The sequence below is a fragment of the Gasterosteus aculeatus genome, chromosome 3 (assembly GCF_964276395.1).
Source record: "Gasterosteus aculeatus chromosome 3, fGasAcu3.hap1.1, whole genome shotgun sequence".
Classification (NCBI taxonomy): domain Eukaryota; kingdom Metazoa; phylum Chordata; class Actinopteri; order Perciformes; family Gasterosteidae; genus Gasterosteus; species Gasterosteus aculeatus.
The window spans coordinates 1,141,753-1,161,628 of record NC_135690.1 but is presented as its reverse complement, the minus strand read 5'-3'; the positions used below and the strand labels follow the sequence as shown (position 1 = coordinate 1,161,628).

The window sequence follows — 19,876 nt, the reverse complement described above, 5'->3', positions numbered from 1 at the left end:
AAAATGGATTATCGCTCTAACGCTGCGAGTTCATAAGTCCAACTGCTAACTTTGTTGAAGGGCAGATAGGATCTCCCGGAGGACAAAGCTCATATTTAGCCATGAGGCCTCCTCTGTGATTAGGAGGGGAGATGCAGGCGTATTGACTCAACTGTGTTTTTGCCTCTGCACTGCATGTAATTACCTCTTCAAAAACGAGCATTCCGCTAATCCTCTAATTCCAGATATTTTAGTGCTCTGCTGGTCTAATAAGCAAATCAAATCATATCTGCACATCACAAATGAGTTTTGGAAACGGACTGAAATAATTCCTTCTGAGGCTCTCGTCCCAGCCGGGATGGAGGGGACGGCAGTGAGCAGTGTTTAGTGTTTGTTAGGCTGTCGTGTGCGATTAGCTCGTGGCCCCTTTCAGCGAGCGGCAGCCCGAGGCTCACCTGTAACTCCGTCTGGAAGAAGAACTTCTGGGGGCACTGCGAGCAGTCGTAGATCTTATCCTCCTGACCGTGGGCGGAGAAGATGTGCTGCTGGAGCTTGTTGGCCTGGACGAATACTGGGGAGACACACGGGTGGAGGGAGAAGGAATTTATGAAGGTTAGAACGTTGTAATAATTGAATAATGCATTTCAAAAACTGTCACTGTAAGATTCCCACATTCTTTGCACCACCAGCGCTGCAGCCTGCCTTCAGGGAGCAAAGGCACTGTAATAATTGTGTCTGCCGGATTGAAAATTACTATGTCAAATGGGCACGTAAAATGACTTAATTACAAACAAATGAATGCATTATTAACAATAGACAAAAACATGGTTATGAGCTGTATGATGAAAAAAAACACAACAATTGAGATGTTAACCGTGTAGCAAAAGTGGTCAAATTTATGGCACTAGAGCTAGCGAATGCATAATGTTTCGGTAATAACGATGCTCTTTATTTAGCACTACAGTGGGGACAACAAGCCAGAAAATAAACAACCACGAAAAAAAAAATTGGCATGGCTTCAAGTGCAAAACATGGCCTCCATTAGTCTACGTCGCTAATTATATTTACAATATAAATATTCATGATGCTGCACTATTTATTCATGCAGGCTGAGTCTACATTTGCCATCATATGAACACACAACTCACTGGAACGTAAAACATATACCCTGCATTTGTGTTTTAATTAAGCCATAGTCCAAACTGGAAAGCCAAGAGGGGGGGGGGGGGGGCAATTGTGTGAATATTGTGTGTGTGTGTGTGTGTGTGTGTCTCTGCACCCTCCAAGGAGCACTTCAAACATGCTGTTTGTTATCTCAGACCCTTGTGCTTTAAAGGACGGCCGTCTAGTCTCAAAGGTCTGGATGCTCTGGAAAAGTTAGCATGTGGGGGGCTTCATTTGAATTTCTCACAGCTCAAAATAACTTTTCTTCTAATTCATGCACCGCGGGGCCACAAGGAGAGCAGGGGAAAAAGGCACAGCCACAAAAGGTGAGGTGTCTGTCGGAGGGAGGCGGCTTTGGGGTCGCTGCAGCCCTGTGGCGGGCCTCTGCAACATCAACGTGTCCCAATTTGAGCTCACCTGGGAGAGCGGTTATTAATTATTGAGCTGCGTACACTTGAGACGCACTCGGCTTCATTGAATGTCACACTCCTGACCTGGGAAATAAAAGTTTGGATTGAAAGCAGCCCACGCTGCGGTGGCGCCTCCAGACTGCTAATGCCTGGGCGACAGCTGTCTCTGGAAAATGGCGGCACGTTAACCAGAAATGAACGTCCTCTAATGGACAAACAACAACTCCGTGGTCCATTTCGGAAGCGAACGACCACAACGACAGGAAGACAAACAGAATTGCAGATAAATGGCCGGTTTCACAGTCCACTACAAAACATTGCCGCTGCAGGTTAAGGACGGGGCCGTCATGCACATTTGTGCCTCTTTCATGCTCTAAAAAGGATGACGATTTTCTTCGTGGGGAATTCAGACAAAATGCGCGGATGAACAATAGCTTTTTTCCGTAGCTGCGATTTGTCTGCATATACTGTACGAGGCAGGTCACGGCAGCTGCAGGAAGCCTTCATTATGTCTTTGGCGAGCGGAGGAAAAAGTCAATACAGCAAAAATAAAAATGGATTCGAGACTTGGGGGGCCTTTTAATACTGTACAATAGGGCCAAACAGAACAGAGACGTCAAGTTGGCTAATGCTCGCTGTTTACGTGTAGATCGGCTCCAGCTGCAGTGAGAGACACATTTAATCAGCTGTGCATTTGTCAATTTATGGCTCTGCATTCATTCTCATGCAAGTGGATAATGGCAGCTGATTTAAACGTCAAATGCACTATTGGCACGTGCACGTGGCCTGTAAGAACAATAAATACGAAATGGACTTCTGGCATTTAAATCACAAATTTAAGTGGAAGCTCAATCACTGTTTGGCTTCTTCTTATAGTTCAATTTTGACATTTTTCAGGCTCCGGTTATATTTATGAATAATAACGGGGCATGTTAATATATAGGTAGTTTACTTAGTGGTACGATGAACGACTCTTTCTTTGTCTTCATCATTAAATTAGCATTCAACATCTAATATAGACACAAGACTGGCAATGACAGGAGGTTTCATTCAGCAGCACGGGTCACATATGGAACAAACCAAGGCAAATGCTGCCCATTGCAAGGAGAAAGTTGTCCTCGTGGGTTAAAATGAGGACATACAAAAAACGGGGGGGGGGGGGGGGGGGGGGGAATAATCCAAAACCACATCCAAACAGGATCAGTGGCTGGACATTGTGTCTGTCCCTGCTGAGAGAGAGAGAGGCCGAGAGAGGGAGGGAGAGAACTTTGTGGAGTTTGTTGGCCGTGGAGCCGGAGCAGAGCGGAGCGTCAGGGGTGTCAGGGCCGAGGGGGCTGAGGGGCCAAGGTCTCCTCGCTGTGGGGGATATTAAGCCCTCTGATTAGATCTCAGGGGCCGCCCATGGCAGACGCCTGCTTTACTGCGGGCCCCAGCTCATCTTTATTTTGGCAGGGTGGTGCTCTCTGCAGGCTGCACTGCACCAATACTAAGCTGTTTGTGCAGGCAGGGAAAAAAAAAAAGTTTACCCCCCCCGCCCCCCTTTCTCCTTTTCATTTATTTATTCGTCTAGCCTACATGTGTTCGTTTCTGCTTAATCCAAGAGTTCACAATGCAGAGGCTGATCCAAGTGTTCTGAGGCGCCGCAAAACATGTCGGCTCTGAGCTCATGACTGCTAGTTTTGGGATGGTGCTGAGCTATGTCATATTTCTGGATGGTGCTGAGCTATGTCACATTTCTGGATGGTGCTGAGCTATGTCACATTTCTGGATGGTGCTGAGCTATGTCACATTTCTGGAGACGAGATGTCATGATGCTAACATCTCGCACTGGCGGAATCGTGGGCAGCAGCTAAACAAAAAGCCAATTAAACCACTGTATTTGTCGAGACTTTTGCATCCTGTAGTTTTTTGCAGTTTGTACTTCCCGCTGTGACATAAGTGAAAGAAAAGTGTACACACACACACACACACACAGGACTTTCATCAGGCACACTTTCTTATGTTTTGTTTGTCTTAAGCACATATTCCCAATCACAATTTCCACACCAGCCCTCGCCAACGCTCCTGAGGGTGCAGGCAGACACTTCTAGCTGCAGGCTCCCCCACTTCTGAAACCTGTCAAATCTGTCCTGGGAGAGTCAGCCTCCCTCTCATCATCCAGGGGCTTGTGGACCTCTCTCCATTTACCCTCCCTTCCCTACACAGTTCTGCTTTCCTCCTTCTCTTCCCCTCTTTCATCTCACATCCAAACTTGCCAGTTGCAACCCTCTCAGCTTCCTCCAAGTTTTGTCTCCTTTTCTCCTCTATTTTGTCTCCCGTCATCCACCAACTGCGACATACTTTTCCTCCCCGTTCTTTTTCCCCCGGTCTGTTTAGTGGGATGGTATTTTCCGCTCTCCGCGCTCCCTTCGGTGCAGCTTGAGGATAATCAGGTGTGTCAAAGAATGACAATCACTCCCTCCCTCCCAGGGAGGTTTTGGGTCACGGCGGGTAGATCAAACCAAAACACGGCCATCGAGCTGGAATGATTTTTTTGAACTAAGAGTAACCTTGCAAATCCGAGCTCAATGACCCGGCCGCTATTGCTGGCACCACCTACTTTGATCAAAGTTTTGCTTTTATGGTCGGACTCATTACGCCTGTAATGGGCATCCTTTTAATCTGTAAATAAAGTTTTCAAAAGAATAAAATGTGACTCATTTTTTAAACATTTAACAACCAAACAGAAGAACGAGTTACACTTTCAAATAACAACCCAGTGAAATATCTACATATAAATATATCTATTTATTTGGACAGTCAATATGTGCAATGACATGCATGCATTTACACTCCAAACCTGCCCTCTGGAAATGATTAGACAATAAATGACTTTAAAGGGAATCCAGCGGTTCACATCCTGGATCCCTTGTGCAGTTCGGTTTACGTTGTCCTTATCACTGAGGTCAACGTAAATCTAAGATTGTGCTTTCAAACTAACGTGAAAAAATAAACGCACCCTGTCTTGTGCACTGTTGACTTCTGAAATGTTTTTTACCCGAGACGAGAATCTCTCCTGAACATTGACTAAGTGCTGAGAGCACCTGAGCTTAAGACGTTAATCACGCTTCAACCATTCAACTCTCCGACTTAATTACAAGCTTCTGCTGCACGACCTCATGGTGAAAGAATACGCACGTGTTTCCAATGAAATACTATAATAGTCCTTTCACTTTCACGGACAGCTGCCACTTCCTCCTTTTCCCTCCCAGTGCTCGGACTCCCATTCTGTCTGTCCTGCGCCTCCCCAACGGAGGGAGGCCCCTCCGTCCATCCACGCTCGCCACCGTCACGGGGGGGCTTCGCCCATCTGTCTGTCTGCTCTGCGGCCACTGTCCTGAGGGTGCACTCTGTCACTCCCTCCTCCCCTCTCCCTCCCAGCATCCCTCTCTCTCTCATGCGCCGTGATCGATATGGACGCGGAGGGAGAGGCGGGGGGGGGGGGGGGGATGGGACCTGTCTGTCAAAGCCGGCGGTGGAAAATGAAGGCTCAGATGAAGGAGGCATGCTCTGGATATTAAATGCCTCGGCCCCTGTGAGGGGGGGCTTAGGGGTGGGGATATATCAATAGGCGTCTGCTGAAAGAGAGATAAGGCCAAAACAGCAATGAGAGAAGGAGAGCAGAGTGGTAGCGGGAAGGGGAGAGAAAGAGAGACGAGGCAAATGCATAAGGAGCAGAGCCGCGAGGTGGATGAAGGTGAGAAATGCATAAAAATACATACAAGCCAAATACAAAACTAGTGAGCTAATGATGTTCATTGTCTGCGTGCAAAAGGGGGGAAATGAGCTGAGAGGACTCAAAAAGTGTGAGCAGGAGTAAAGAGCTGAGAAGGGAGAAAGAGTGAAGAGCTGAAGTTAACGACTTTGCAGATTTCATTATAGAGATAGTTAACCCTGTTGACACTGAAGGAGGGCGCTATCCTCTCAGGAGGAGTCCGGTCCTTCCACCTCCACGCACAGAGACAGATGAGATCATTACAGCTATCAGCACCACTGACATCCACAATTAACACATCTCCCTTTCTTTCCTATCTCCTCCGTACCCCCTCCCCCATTTCCCCTCCGCTCACACTGCCCCCCCCCCCCGCCCCCCTCTCACCTCATGACACTTCTTTGGCCTTGATTTGGAGGCAATTTGACTAAATAAAAAGCCACATGCAGCAAACTGTTCCCCGCTTTAGCCGACCCGCTTGCTTGACCTTTCCCAACTCATTTAGAAGCCATTTGCCTTTTCACACTAGAAAAAAAAAGACAACTAGGAAATGGAAAGCGACGCATTTGAATAGAATATCAATGAAAAAAACAGACAACTCTACCTTTGTGATCTTTGTATCAGCACAGTGGGATGCACACAAACACAATGCATACCTGTAAAGCAGACGGGACACTTGAAGGTTCCTCCCATGCCCTCGAAGCTGTGCTCAATCAGGTGGCATTGAAGCTTCGCGGGTGAGTCGAAGGACTGACTACAGAGCTTGCATTCATGGTTCAATCCTTCCTCTGCAGAGGACAAAGAAACAAAAACACAAAGGAAATCATGAGAGGGGAAATAAGCAAAGCGTGCCAGAGGTCTTGATCTGCCTCGTTTTCTTTGCTTGACTCCTTACACATGACATTTTAAATCAACACATTTGTTTTAAAGGTGCCTGCCTGTGATTTCCATGAGACAGGAAATAATATAAAGTGTGATCTGCTCCCATCAGGCATGAATTAGATGACCGGCTGGAGCATTGCACCGTGAACATGTTGGGCGTCATCGTTTTGATTAACTTACATGCAAAATGTATTTATAGTGTCTGAAAACAGAAACAGATTTTGAGAGAACTCAACATACAATCATTTGTGCGTTGAAAAGGTGAATCCAAAATAAATAGAGAAGGAACAGTTAAATAGGGAGTCTGCATGTTCTCCCCGTGTCTGCGTGGGTTCTCTCCAGGTTCTCCGGCTTCCTCCCACAGTCCAAAGACATGCTCTGGGGATTAGGTTAATTGGGGACTTTAAATTGCCCGTAGTTGTGTGAATGTGAGTGTGAATGGTTGTGTGTTTCTGTGTTGCCCTGCGATTGGCTGGCGACCAATCCAGGGTGTACCCTGTCTATTGCCCGAAGTTGGCTGGGATGGACTCCAGCCCCCCCGCGACCCTGTGTGCAGGATAAGCGGTTTGACAATGGATGGATGGATGGATGGATGGATGGATGGATGGAACAGTTAAATAGTCTCATTTCAGATGCAGTGGTGTTTGTGTATGTGTTGTTACCCAATGATCTTATGATGACGTCTCCAGTGGACATTAACAAAACAGCTCTCCTCCTTTTTAATACAGCGATACAACTGTTTTGTTTTTTTTGCACTGCCTCAGCCGAGGCCACAAGTAATGTCGTTCAGACTGTGAACATGCACACTCGTTCGCAGCACACAGATTTGCTGACTCCGGCTTCCAGAGAACTGCCCATCTCCAGTGCGTCAATAAAAGGCGTGTACACTCTTCCGTTGTGCTCCATCAAACTCCTGCCGACGCTGACATTAGGCCAGCTACGACATGGGGGGTGGGCTGCTTCCACCTGGGACTCATCTCAGGTTTTTCCTGACACAAAGGCACCGGTTACTCGAGGCACGAGTACACAATCCACCTCAGCTACGCTGGGCACGATCCAAGTATAGGGTTAATCCATTGAGGCGATTGTGTGCTGAAAAGCAGTGCACTTCAATTCAATTGCAACCCGCAATGGGCCATTCTGGCTTTTTTCAGCTTTATTCCAGCAGCAAACTGTATGGTGACAAACGCAACTCAGCAACCCATAATATTTCCTGTTTGAGAGAGGAAACATCTCCTGCAGCGCCAAAAGAAACATTGTGTAAATTCCAAACGTTCTCCTAACATATTACCAAATGTCCCTTCAAAATCTTTTGCTCAACAACACAAACGGCCTTGCATGCCACACAAGGCGCCGTCTACGGCATAAAAACAAAACCCTCACTTTCTGTAAGCATCAGCAAAAGCTGACAGACTCATCTCCCCCATGACGATCCAGTAAAAGGTAAAAGAACCATCAAAGCGGCTCAAAGTAGAAAGAGACGGAGTTGATGATGTGTTCCGCAATCATGCATTTGACAGATGATGATATTCTGAGGGCCACACGTGCGTCTGGCTGGAGCAGCAGGCGTCAGCGAAGGGAGGGGGGGGTGCACAAGTCCACGCGTCCACGTAGCCGTTCAACGGGATCACTGCACACTTTGATCCCCATTCAGGTTGCTTATTTGTGCGAGGTTGTGTCCTGTAAGGCCAAGCTTGCTGCAGGGTTCTGTAGATCTGTTCTTCTGCCATATGCGCAGACCTCATTTGACCCCCCCCCCGTGCGCAGCGCTGTCCCGTTGGAGACCTGGCCTGCTTCATTATGCAGATAACTCTGCACCTGCCTGCCTGTGTGCATGCATGTGTGTGTGTTTATGCCTGTGAGCAGGTGCACCAAAGGGAAATGGTGAAGAGATGTACACAGTGGGCTTCCATTTGAAGAACAAGGCTGACGTTAATCTGTATTTTTATTATTGCCAACAAAAGACATTCATGGATTGAAAAGAGTAATGTACACTTTTAAAACAAGTTACCAACAAATAGTTCTGTTTTTAGTGGAATAAATCCTGAATTTGTTCAGCATATTGTTTTAAAATTAACTCCTACATTATGATGACAGGTGTCACTCAATGCAAGACTTTGGGAGAAAAAAAAGTCTTTGGCAATGAGCAGTAAGCTACAGGATTTCTTGAGCCAAACACACAGTTCTTCATTTACTGTTGGATTTGGGATTTCATTTTTTATCATTCTAAAAAGGTATTGACATACATGTACATATAAAATGACTAGTCACATGACTAGTAATCTGATTAAATCGTAGTACAACGTTCAACTACAGGCATCATGCACATAAGGAAACCTAAGTGAATGAGTACAGACACAGATGGAGACGGAGAAAAGAGGTTCTGACTGTGAGATGTTACGAGTAAACTGGGGCTCTATTGGCCAGTGTAACAAGCTGGCAGCCTGTTTCTTAGTGAGAGCCAGGGGAGGAAGTGGGCTCAATCACCCCTACATGCCGCCTCATTGGGCTGAGGTCACTTCCTGTCATTCCACCCGCCCGTCTCCAGGGCTGCCCAATCAGCAGGGCCCTGCGCGCTCCCACCCTCACCCCTTTCTACGCACTGAGCAGACTCTGGATATAGTTACAGCGCCCCGTGGGACTGTCAGCGCTCTCCCCCCTCTCTCTCCCTCGTCTCTGTCTCGCTCCCTCCCGCCGCTCTCTGTTTCCGAGTCCCCCGAGTGTTCTCCGCTGCCACCACCCTGTCCCTCTCCACTCCCTCAGATGTGAACTGCTCCTTCTAAGCATCCCTGACACCAGCAAAGTAAGCCCATCTGCATATCCACGGGGCCTCGCGTTGCTGTGGCTCATGGTTTATGTATTTCACAGCTCCTTAAAACACAAACGCCTAATATCTCTCCCACGTGGAGGACGGGAGAGGCAGAGAGGGGGAGAAAACGACTCTCAAAAAAGGGTGGTCTTTATTTCTCTGTGCTGTTTACTTTTATCTACTCCCGGCTGAAGTTCATGTGCGGTTGAAGGTTGTTTGGGGGGTTTGGCTTGCACAGTTTACTGTAGCCTTTATGTAACAACGACACCACTGCAGCTTGTTGAGCTGCGCTTCTTCGTGAAGGTGCAGAGCCATCAGATGAGAGGAAGTACAAGATTGAACTAAAGTAACCAAAGACTAGTCTAACTTCCTGAGTGTAGTTAAGTACAACGCAGGGCATTGCTTAATTAAAAACTGTCCCTCAGCTGATTCCATTCCAGCACCCCCCCCCCGCCGCCAACACTGCCCCTTACTCTATTTAAACAAGTCTGCTGAGGAGCAATTTGAATTGGAGGGGAATTCAGGATCACTTTCAGCATTTGGCTTTGGAAGAGAAAGGGATGTGATAGTCAGATTTACGGGCCCCTCTGGGGCCGGGTGGATGCTTCTCTGAAGCTCACTGTGAGAGGGACCCGTGCTGCTTTGTGTCGCGAAAGCAGCACACTAACAATTGATATTAAGAACATCAATCAAGGCACTCCATGCTGAAAGTAATGAAAAAACAAGTGGAGGACAAATTGAGAATATTTAGTGGGCTGGAATGGGCTGTTTTGGAAAAGCCGGAGACAGAACCGCCGTCATGATCAAAGTTGGCCCAGTCGAACTGATGGGTCAATAGATTACAGAGTTTCTGCCATAAAGTCAGAAAATACCTGCTTTGAGCAATCTTGTTTACGAGGAATTTCCCCTTTAGAGTTTGCTTTCCTTTCCTCACCATCTGCTTCACAATAATCCGCCTGATGTTGGATGTTTGCATGTTAATAAACCGGGAAGATTTGGTTTTCCGCGGACTCGTTGCCGTACACAGAAACCCACTGCGGGATTGTGGATGGAAGCAGAGCAGACAGCTTCAGGCCTGTAAACAGTAGGTGGGTTTACTTCTCTCTTCTCTCCGCGGGAACTATCCATTAACAGATAATGGGGGGAAAATCAGAGTGATTAAGGCCCAGGGAATTATGGGTGAATACAAATTGACTCCACCTCCGTGTGGTGTGCTCTCTTGAGGTAGAATCACTGCTCATGAGGAACAAACTCATTTCAAAAGTACTACAACACCCATTAAGGCCGGGAGGATGCTGCAGACGGGGGGCGGGAAGGTGGTGGGTGGGAGCGCAGAGGGATGGACTCCCTCCAGACCCAAGCTGATTGGAGAACTGGCGCCTGGGGGTAACACAGCTGATATCTATTTCCTCCCTCCACAGTTTGAGAATGACAGAGTGAATCAGGTGCAAAGTGTCAACATTAAAGTACAATATTTAATCACAGCACCTTGAAAATTCACCCCCATTCTATCAACGACTCGACGCTTGAACCGCACGGCGATGGAAAACGCGGTCAAGTGCTAAAGCTGATGCCGCATGATAGAAGGAGCTTTGCCTCCGTTTGCAGCTCGCGTGCATGAAACACAATTCTGCGTCTGCAAGAGAAGAGAGCTAAGCGAGGCATCGTGGCCCTCGTGTCAGGGGTCCCGAGTTCTGTGCATACCCGGTGCGGTTCTCCAGCCTCCAGAGGCACGGGGGACGGGTGAGGCGTCGCCTGTGGCATGCAAGTCGCGGTGACGCCCCTCGCAGCCGCCAGAGCAAAGGATTGTGGGGGAACGCGTCTCTGGGAGAAGGTCGGCTGTGACGCGTGGCAGCTCGTCGGAGGTGCTAATCAGAGCAGGGCGAGGCTCCTGCTAGGATCAGCCACTCTGCGCCTACATTAACCGCCTCACAGCTCCCTCGGCTGCCGGGCCAGAGGTGGAAACACCAAACTGACAGGTTTTGTGTTGAGATAAACATGCGCAACGCTTGGGTGGATGTTACAAAAGGTTTAGCGGACTAGAACACCTTTTGGAGTTAAAAAAAACAACATGAGGGACAAAAACACAAGGACACTTCTCCTCCCTAACCGAGCAGACATTTCCACTCGAGCTACTTGCCAAGAGCCCCTGTGCGTGTGTCTGAGCGATACTCTGTAGCAGAAGATAAAGAAAGTAAAGCCAAAAGTCACTGTTGAACCATAAATATTAGAGAGAAAAGAAACAAAAGGCACATCTTTACGGGGGCATTATTATTATTATGTGAAAGTATTTTTATGTTTGAGGTCTCTTTTATGTCTCCAATTCCATATAGTAGAAGGAGTAAGCCCCATGACATTTAACACAGGCGAATGGATCTATTTATATATGGATAGAAACGCACAAATTGGGATTTAAAATGGTAAAAAAGTGATATTGGAAGCCATTTCCAGCAAGAAGCTGGGTTATGAACCCCTATGCATGCACTGTATGAGAGCATAACACCAATGTTATTTAATTATTCCAACAACCTTTTCTCTCTGTGTAAATAGAGCTGTGTTTGCATACATTTATCAGTAAGTAAGTAGCCATTTTACTTCCTGGGACACATAGAAACAGTCCGTCCAAAATCTGTCACAAAAGTCATGAACGTTTCAACGTGAACGTCTATGTGTTCGGTTCCCTGTGTAAAATAGACAGCCCGTTGAGGCGTACGGACACAAGCTATGGGCTCGCTGGGAGTGAAGATCGTGCTCTGCTTTGTGTCTCTATGCGTGGCCGCCGTTAGGTCATCGCAAGCTTTTATGACTCAACTGCATCAAGGCGGCTTAAAGGAACTAATCTTTCTTTTCTTTCATATCACTGTTACATCTACTTTAGTGTTACTCAAATGCTGTAGAAAAATAAGAAAAACACACAAAGTTCGACCTACAAAGCTTCTGAAAAAATCGCCAAAAGGCATATTTTCCAGATTTGTGCATAAATGCATTTTTTAGATCTGAAACCGCTCTGAACATAATGTCTCACCGCGCCGCCTCCTGGAGGGAAGCGAGCTGGTGGGACCAGATGAAGCTGGTGTTTGCGTTCCAGCAGGACCACTGGATGCTTTGAAGGAGGCTCTGCCATTTTGTGTTTTTCCTGGACCACATTACCAGCTATTCTCACAGCTAAAATGCACAATGGCTGAAACTCGGTCAAATGAACAGCGTGTAGGTCACGGAGGCAGAATAAAAGAAAAAAAAAGGGAGAAATCCACAACAAAGGCGAGAGGCGAATACTTGTTAACGAATGATGTGTAGGCGCTGCAGCTGCAGGCAGGTACGGGGGTCCGTCGGGGACAAACAGTGCAGGCTGCTGAGATGGATTGCACGGGAGCGCCGGACCCCCTGCAGCCACAAAAACAGCATTCGGCACTGAAATGCTCCAATTTACTTTATACATGCCTATTCTAAACTGCAGCTCTTTTTCTTTTTAAAAGGAATTAAAGGTCAAGTGTCTCTGCCCTAACTTTCCTAAGACGCTTGTGCTCAATCACAGTTGCTTTTGCTAAGTAACACTATTTCCTTACAAACAAGTACAAGAAAGAGTAAAATGGGCAAGAAAAGACTCAAGAAGGAGAGAAGAAGTGAGGTGCGATTCCAACCAGAATCTCTTTCAGGTCTCAGAAGAATGCCAAAAGTTAATTACGGGCACATGCATGGCTTCTCCCCGCTGGCCTCACTGTGGCATTGCTGAGGTAAGTTGCTCTTTGGGGTCTGCGGTCCACACAAAGGAATGGGGGAAGAGAGCGTTGCGGAGAGGCCCCTTGGCTGGGCTCACGGCACGGAACACTGTACAATTAGCCAGCCCCTGCGTTCTACCGGCTTATAATTATCAGTGCTTGCCTTAATTGACTCCCTTAGCCTGCTGCAGAGGGACCCCCCCCCCTCTTTCCCTCTCAACCCCCCCTGCTCGACGCAGGCCGCCGAGTGCCATGCCGGGCCCTCCAAAGTCATTTAGAAAGGCGCTCATATTTTCGACACACACAAAAAAAAGGGGGGGGGGGGGGGGGGGGGGAACATTTGGTGAGAGAGAATTCATCATCAGGTGTCTAGAGGTTTTCCTTAATAGAAAAGCTGAGTCCCACTGAGCGCGCTCCGTGTAGCGGCCAGCCACGCATGCTCAGGACCAGCAAGCCGCCATTCGCAGCGGGCCGCGAGGCATTAGCATAATTTTATATAACACGGGCACCCGCGCTGGAAATTTAATACATCTCAGCAAATACGAGACAGGCGTTTTGCATAAATTTTTTTCTCCTTCTCTTAGCCTCCCCTCTCCCCCGTCTATCTTTCTGTCCTCGCTCCATGTCCCTCCCGTGTCTCGTCTTCGTCTTGCCTCACTCCGTCGCTCTCTCTCCTCCTCTCCTCCCCCCCCCCCCCCCCCCCCCCCCTTACACAACCACCCCTCTCTGCCCGCCCCATGGTGCTGCTCTCACTAGGAGAGGGGAAGTTCATTACCTCAGCTAAATCAGAATTAGTCCCTTCATTTTGACGGGGCGAACTTCATTAGAAAGGCCCTTCCTTAATCCAGCAGGGAGAACTGATGAATCTACATGGGGGCAATAATTTGCTTCACACAGCACATTCAACCACTTCCTCCACAATGTTTCCCCACTTCCTTTTCCTCGTCTATTAGGCTTTATGTACTTATGGTTACATTTTTATTAGATCGACGGAAAAAAAAAAAACGGAGAAAGGAAAACACCTGCATATAATTAACTAATGGCGGCGGTGAGGGTGTAAAGAATGAGTTATGCTGTTTGGAATGTCCCGTCTCCCCAAGAGGCTCCGGGGGCCTCTGGAGCAGCCACGGCTGACTTGGCCGGCACTCAAACACAGGCCGCGTGGGCCGAGTCTGAGGTAACTATTCCCCATGATTTCCACAAGGCCGTGACTGCGCTCCACTGTTTACAGCACGTACCAGCGCTGACAAACAGGAGGACAAATCGTTTCCCGTTACAAAAGTTGGAATCTCGGTTCCTTTGTCTTTTGTTTTTGCGAGGACCTCAGAAGAGGCGGAGCCGTCCAGACGCTTAAAACAAACCAGCGAGCGAGGAGATGTGAATCAGGACGGACGGCCCCCGACTGCCGTACCACAGCGCCTGGTGTCAAACAGATGTGCAGCTTGGCAGCTGTGCGCTCCCCAGCAAAAAAAAAAAGAGAGCCCACGGACTCCAGGGTGGCGTTGAGTCGTGCTGCCCCCCCCTCAGTCCCCCCTCTCAGCACCCCTCCGTCCCCCCAGCCGTCCCAGCCGCCCCTCACTGTGCCCCTGCAGTCCCCCTCCCTCATCACCTCCACACAGGGGTCCCCTGACTGGTAATCTCGTCCCTCGAATGTGAAATCTCCGACAGCGATGCCCCGCGCCTTTACCCCCCACCTCCGTGGCTGATGGGTAAATTAGAATGGCGCTCCCTGCTGGCGCCGAGAGCTCTGAACAGACAGCAGCGCACACACACGCTGAGGCGCCCCTCGCTCGCCCCGTCTAATACAGCGGACATGCACACCCTCTCTCTCCAAGCCGCGATATCCATGCACAGACACACGCAGAGTGGCGCGTTCACAGAAACCGGCATGCACACGCACGCGCATGAGGTGAGGTAAGTGTTCCACGCGTGATCTGTTTGCCTTCATCTGCATAAAGATTGAATTCATGATAAAACAATAAAATAAAAAAAAAGATACTAGAATCCGAGTCAATATATGTTCAAATTTGAATGTGCATCATCTGGATGGGCTCAGCTTGGGTCCTTTTTGCAGAAACCGCTCCTGACTTTGGTTGCCATAGTTTCCGTTACGTGTAAACCGCAGGGTAAAAAACACAACAAGCAAAGAGCTCGTTCCACACCGTGTATAATAAGCACTGCCGACTTCAACTTCAATAAGCTTAATGTAGAACTAACAAACACAATCAGTGTAGAAGCTATTCGGCTTTTTTCTTCTTTGTTTGCAATGTGGCCTGGCACCACGGGAGGCTTTCCCAGAGCGCTGGTCGAGATGTTCCAGGCTTTCCTTCTATCTACCTGTCTATTTTCCCTCCACCGTCGATGCTCTGAAGCGTGTGTGAAGGGTGGAGTCCACCCAGAAATCGCAGGGACGTCCTGAAATAGTCGACGGGACCTGCAGGGGCTAAAGATCACCGCAGAAGAAGCCGCCGAGGCCTTCCTGTCAAAGGCAGGGGGAGCCAGAGGGAGAGAGCCGGTGACATGACACACATTTTATTACATTTAGACCAACCGTGGGTTCAACCCAGAGCCCCGGATTTCCAACGGCGTCTCGAAGGACGGAGCAAGAGGAGGTGTAAGAGAATGGTTTTTACAAAGGACACAATGGGTAGGTGGACAAAGGCAGGCAGCTGGACTAATTGCTTGGGGGCTTGTAGGAATATTTTGCTAAGTACTCCTGTTTAAAGCTCAATTTGGTGGCGCACGTCACTCTGGTGAGCATTAAATGTAAATCCAGATGCAATTACTGAGAGGACATTGTGATTAAAATGTATAGTTCAAAATATCGGTATTTATTTGTATTTAAATACCTAAATAGGCGCACGTTCTCTCTCAGCGACAAACTGCAACAACAAACCTGCTGTCATCATTTCCGCATTATGGAAAATATAATTTTCAGTCTAGCCTACTTTGCTTTACAAAGAAACGTCTATTTAAAATTCCTTGGAGTATTATCAAAAAGGGCTATAGAATTACAAAACGCTATTATTATTGCTCGCTTGGGGGGAGCCCTCGCTCATTAAGCCTCTAAGACGTCGTGGGTTTTGATTATTCTATCAGCTTCATTTTCTTATTATAGTGACAAACTCCTGCTATTTTGTTGCCAATCTCCTTCCAGCTGTCACATCTTTTGAAAGATCACAAAATAAAAACCTTCAAACACACTTGCGATGCGTCTTCAAATTCACCAGACATCGCTTGATTCCCCCATTGAATTTGCAGGATTAACTTGAGGAAGAAACGTCTGATATTTCTTAACTGGTTGCTACGTCTGACATCAGAGCGTCTGAGACTCTAGCACACTGGTATTGTCCAGGGGAGGGAACCCTCACTCGAACCGTCAGCGCTCCTCCAAGTGGGACAGAGATGATTAAAACACACCATGGCTCTGACTGACAGACTCCCCACCGCTTCCAGAAGATGACATGTCTCCAAGTCACACAGAAAGCAACTCCTCTAAATTTAACTCTGACTACAGCAACCGACCCCCTCTGTCAACCCCCCCCCCCAAAGAAAACAGCCACGCTGAGAATCTTAACCACAATAAAAGTGATAACTGAACACAGAAATAAGTTTAAAAAACAACAATAGGGAAGGTGGAGACGGAATGGGTGAGAAGGCGCCATTTCCCTCAGGTGCACACAAACAGCAGGAACCTGTGAGCTCGTGACAACACCTTCAAACATTTCTGTTACTTTCACAGAAATATCTGATGCCGGTGCTCCGATGTGATGCTTCCGCAGCAGTCTCGTCCCAGCGCACATTCGACTTGGCAAGTTCTTGGTTACCGAGAAGAAAAAAGCCTCTCCTAACGGACCGCGTTTGACATTCGTCATACAGTGAGAGGGGTAAAAAAGCAAGAGGTGGGAGCGGGGGGGGGGAGAATGGGGGAGTGGCGGAGGGCGATGTGTGAAATTGTAGGTGTGAGAAACAAAGAGTCATTCCGCATTCTTTGGGATCGTTGCAATTTTTCGCTTTTTCCGTGATGAGGAGGACGGCGCGGGGCTTCCTGTTATTGTCGCGCTGCAAAGAGAAGCTCGGGGTCCCGCACTAAATGATTCACAGAAAACGGAATCTTTTGCATCGGCGTCAGCGGTTCAGCCGGGGCGCCCTTGTGGGGGAATTCTTTTTGTGTGTTTTTACTGAAGTCTGTGCGGAGCGCGCCCCAAAAGCTCTGACAGGGGGCCCCCGAGGGCGCTTGTCTTCACCTCCAAATCACAAGATGGAGAGAGACGAAGCTCCCTGCGTGCTCTCAATTACACCCCTCGACAACCCCTCTCGCGCGCACAAACCTGGCCTCCCCACCCCGACAAAAAAAGAAATAAAAGGGAGGCGGAGAAGAAAAAGCCTTCAGTAATGCAGTCCCGGTGGAGGGACGCCGCCGCCATCACTCCGCGCTGCCGGAACGGCTGACAGGCGCGGCGCGGCGCGGCGGGGTCCGTTCCCCGCGGTCTGTCAGCGTTGGTGCTACAGCATGACGGTTAGTACTTCCCCGGGGGCGTGCCTCCTTCGCCCGCCCCCCCACCCCCCGGTGGCCCTCACATGACAGGCCCCCAGCCTTGACCCACGGAAGCGCCGTGGCGTTGCCCCGATTACTGCTGCGGGGAGGTGTGACTCTCTCTCCCCCCCCCCACCCTTCCCCGTTCTCCCTGAAGAAAATGGGAGACCCATTTGGGGCTCCTGGCACATTCAGAGGACATTTGGGTGGAGCGAGAGGGTTGGTGTAATTCAATCAGAGGGCACAGCTGCATAAACAGGGGTATGGAGGAATTTCTATCTGCCTGATGCGATCGGCTTTGGATGAATGGCCCCTCTTTTCTACCCGGAATAGGCCGTTTTCCACATGTCTCAATGAACGTGACAACAGCTCCAGCAGTACGAACGTCGTACTCGGCTCTTTTTTCCTGAGCTGTGAAATTCTCCCTCGCTGGCTGTCTTTGCTAAAGACCTCATCCGAGTCTTGCTGCCTGGCCTGTCAATAAGAAAAGCCCCATCCTCTCTAAAAACCAAACAAAATAAACCAACAACCGCTGGCAGGGTCAAAGGGCAGCAGCTCTGGGTGCCTGGACTCTGGCGGGGCCTCTGATTGGTGGAAAGGGCAGTGAGTGAAAGGGCTTCTTTTCAAAGTGAAATCTCCAGCTGATGGCTCAGAGCTGCACATCCCACCGCTTGTTTCTCTCGCTGCTGTCGGGAGTTTTGGCCCGAGCCATTTGGAAGGATTAGAAAAAGTGGGGGGGTGGGGGGGGGGGGAGAAGCTAGATCCTGTGTAGCGTAGGATCTGAGCGATGGCTCCCGGACCCCCCGCAAAGTGATAAACCTTTGACCTTGACGGCCCCCCGTGGCGACCCATGACCTCTGGCTTTGTGCCACAGACTCAGCGAGACAGGTGCAGGCGGGAGAGTGACCACACCGCCAGCGTCCAGGCGAAAATCTCCCTCGTCTGACCTGGCTGTCCAACGGACGATGATGTAGAGGAAAATGCAACCGTAAATATTAAATTGTGTGTATTAGATTCCGTACAGCAGACCAAAGAAGTGCTGCATTTACTGAAACAATACTGCAAGATCTATATTTTTAGATCAATATCCGACACAGCTAGAATGAATCAGCTTAAAGGCAAAGGAGAGTCGGAAAGAAAAAACAGGTACAGGGGTTTAAATTAAAGCTGAGGAGCGTCGAGAAATTGATTCATTTTTCTTTCTTTTTCTAAATGAGAGACTGAATGTTATCGAAGGGGGGGGACGGTAGTTAGTGGAAGGACAGTGACCCATCTCACGTCCTCCTTTTCTACTCCGCAGCGGGCACCGGCTCCAAGGTCGCACCGGTCCTGGCCGGCCTTCCTGCAGATCCATTTCCTCTCCCCAGGCACTTCCCTCATGTTGTTGGCCCGGTGATTCAGTGCCTTGCATTAAGAGCAATTCACCTGCCTCCGGCGTCCCAGTGGCACGGGTCCCCTGGGGAGACCAGGTGGAGCATAAAAAAAGTTCCACATATGGTAAAGTCAAGCTGCTTGAAGCCTGGTGTCTGCTGAGGGGATAGAGGCTCCTAAAAGGCCCAGCTGGTACTTGGAAAAAGGGCTTCTGCATTACTACACCTCAGTGTCTGTTTCCGGCTCCCCTTTGGAAAATGCTGGCCAGGCGCACACGACCAGCCATTTTAGATTTCTCCCTCTACCCTGCCTCATCCCTCACTCCCTCCCGCCTTCCAACTGGTTCTGTATCCAATTGAACATTTGGTCCTCCACTGCTGGTTAATCAAATTCCTCCATCTGGCCCTCCTATCCCTGTGGAACCGAAAAGGTGCAGCCTGAGCCAGGGTCCAAGTGCATATTGGGAGGGAGGAGGGGGAGCTGGAGACTGCCTCCCTAACTTACACAGCCCAGTCAACTAGATCAGGTAGGGAGCACGAGGCCGGGCCTGATCGTTTTGGGCAAACAGGAACAGCTTGGGACTAAGTATCAGAGCCCTGCTGTTCATTCGGGAGCTCGGGGACAGCAGCGGGTTCATGTGACAGTAGGAGGGTTTTATGAGCTAATACCTCCACATACATTGTAGAATACAGAGTAGCGTGGAGCCCATAAGCACTACCGGCTACGACAGAAGGGGAAGAACTGCCCTGGCTAGCTGATGCTATTTAGTCCTTGTGGCAGCAGAGGGCAGCGCTCCTGAATGAGACCGCCCAGGAACAAAGACAAACGGGAGCAAAGGGAGCTGAAGAGAAATTTGATAGTTGTCTTCCTAAAACCGCCTCCTTGAGTTCGGAGCGTGTCAGTAACTAAGCAGCGTCTGATCAAATGGAGCTATCTTGAGACATCACACAAAGCCAGCAGTGATCTTTCATTCCCCCGGGGGAGGCTGAGTAGCCATCACTAAATATCTTCCTAACTACACATTTATTAGAAAAGAGCTTTCAAAACGCGGTTAAAGTTAGACGGGTTTCTAGAGCGCAGTCGCTTCCACAAAAAAAGGCTTCGCTCCACAACTGTGACATAGCCAGCTGATCGCGTCTGCTCCCCGCTCTGATTCAGCAGGAGAACCCGAGGCGAGGTGGAGGCGGGGACATGAAAGGAGTCACGCGTACGGAAAACACATGGTATCTCGAGTGCTAGCTCTTCCCGTCCATA

At 48.9% G+C, this 19,876-nt stretch overlaps 1 protein-coding gene across 11 annotated transcripts in view; it reads right to left on the bottom strand.

The window, feature by feature from the left end:
• Positions 1–19,876, bottom strand: part of znf521 (zinc finger protein 521) — an 88,028-nt gene that overhangs the window by 15,460 nt on the left and 52,692 nt on the right. For all 11 annotated transcript variants that reach the window (XM_078098587.1, XM_078098585.1, XM_078098586.1 and 8 more), the window contains 2 exons: positions 5,961–6,092; positions 435–550 (listed from right to left, as the gene is read on the bottom strand). In XM_078098587.1, the coding sequence (XP_077954713.1) occupies positions 435–550; positions 5,961–6,092 (248 nt within the window). The remainder of the gene's footprint in view (positions 1–434; positions 551–5,960; positions 6,093–19,876) is intronic.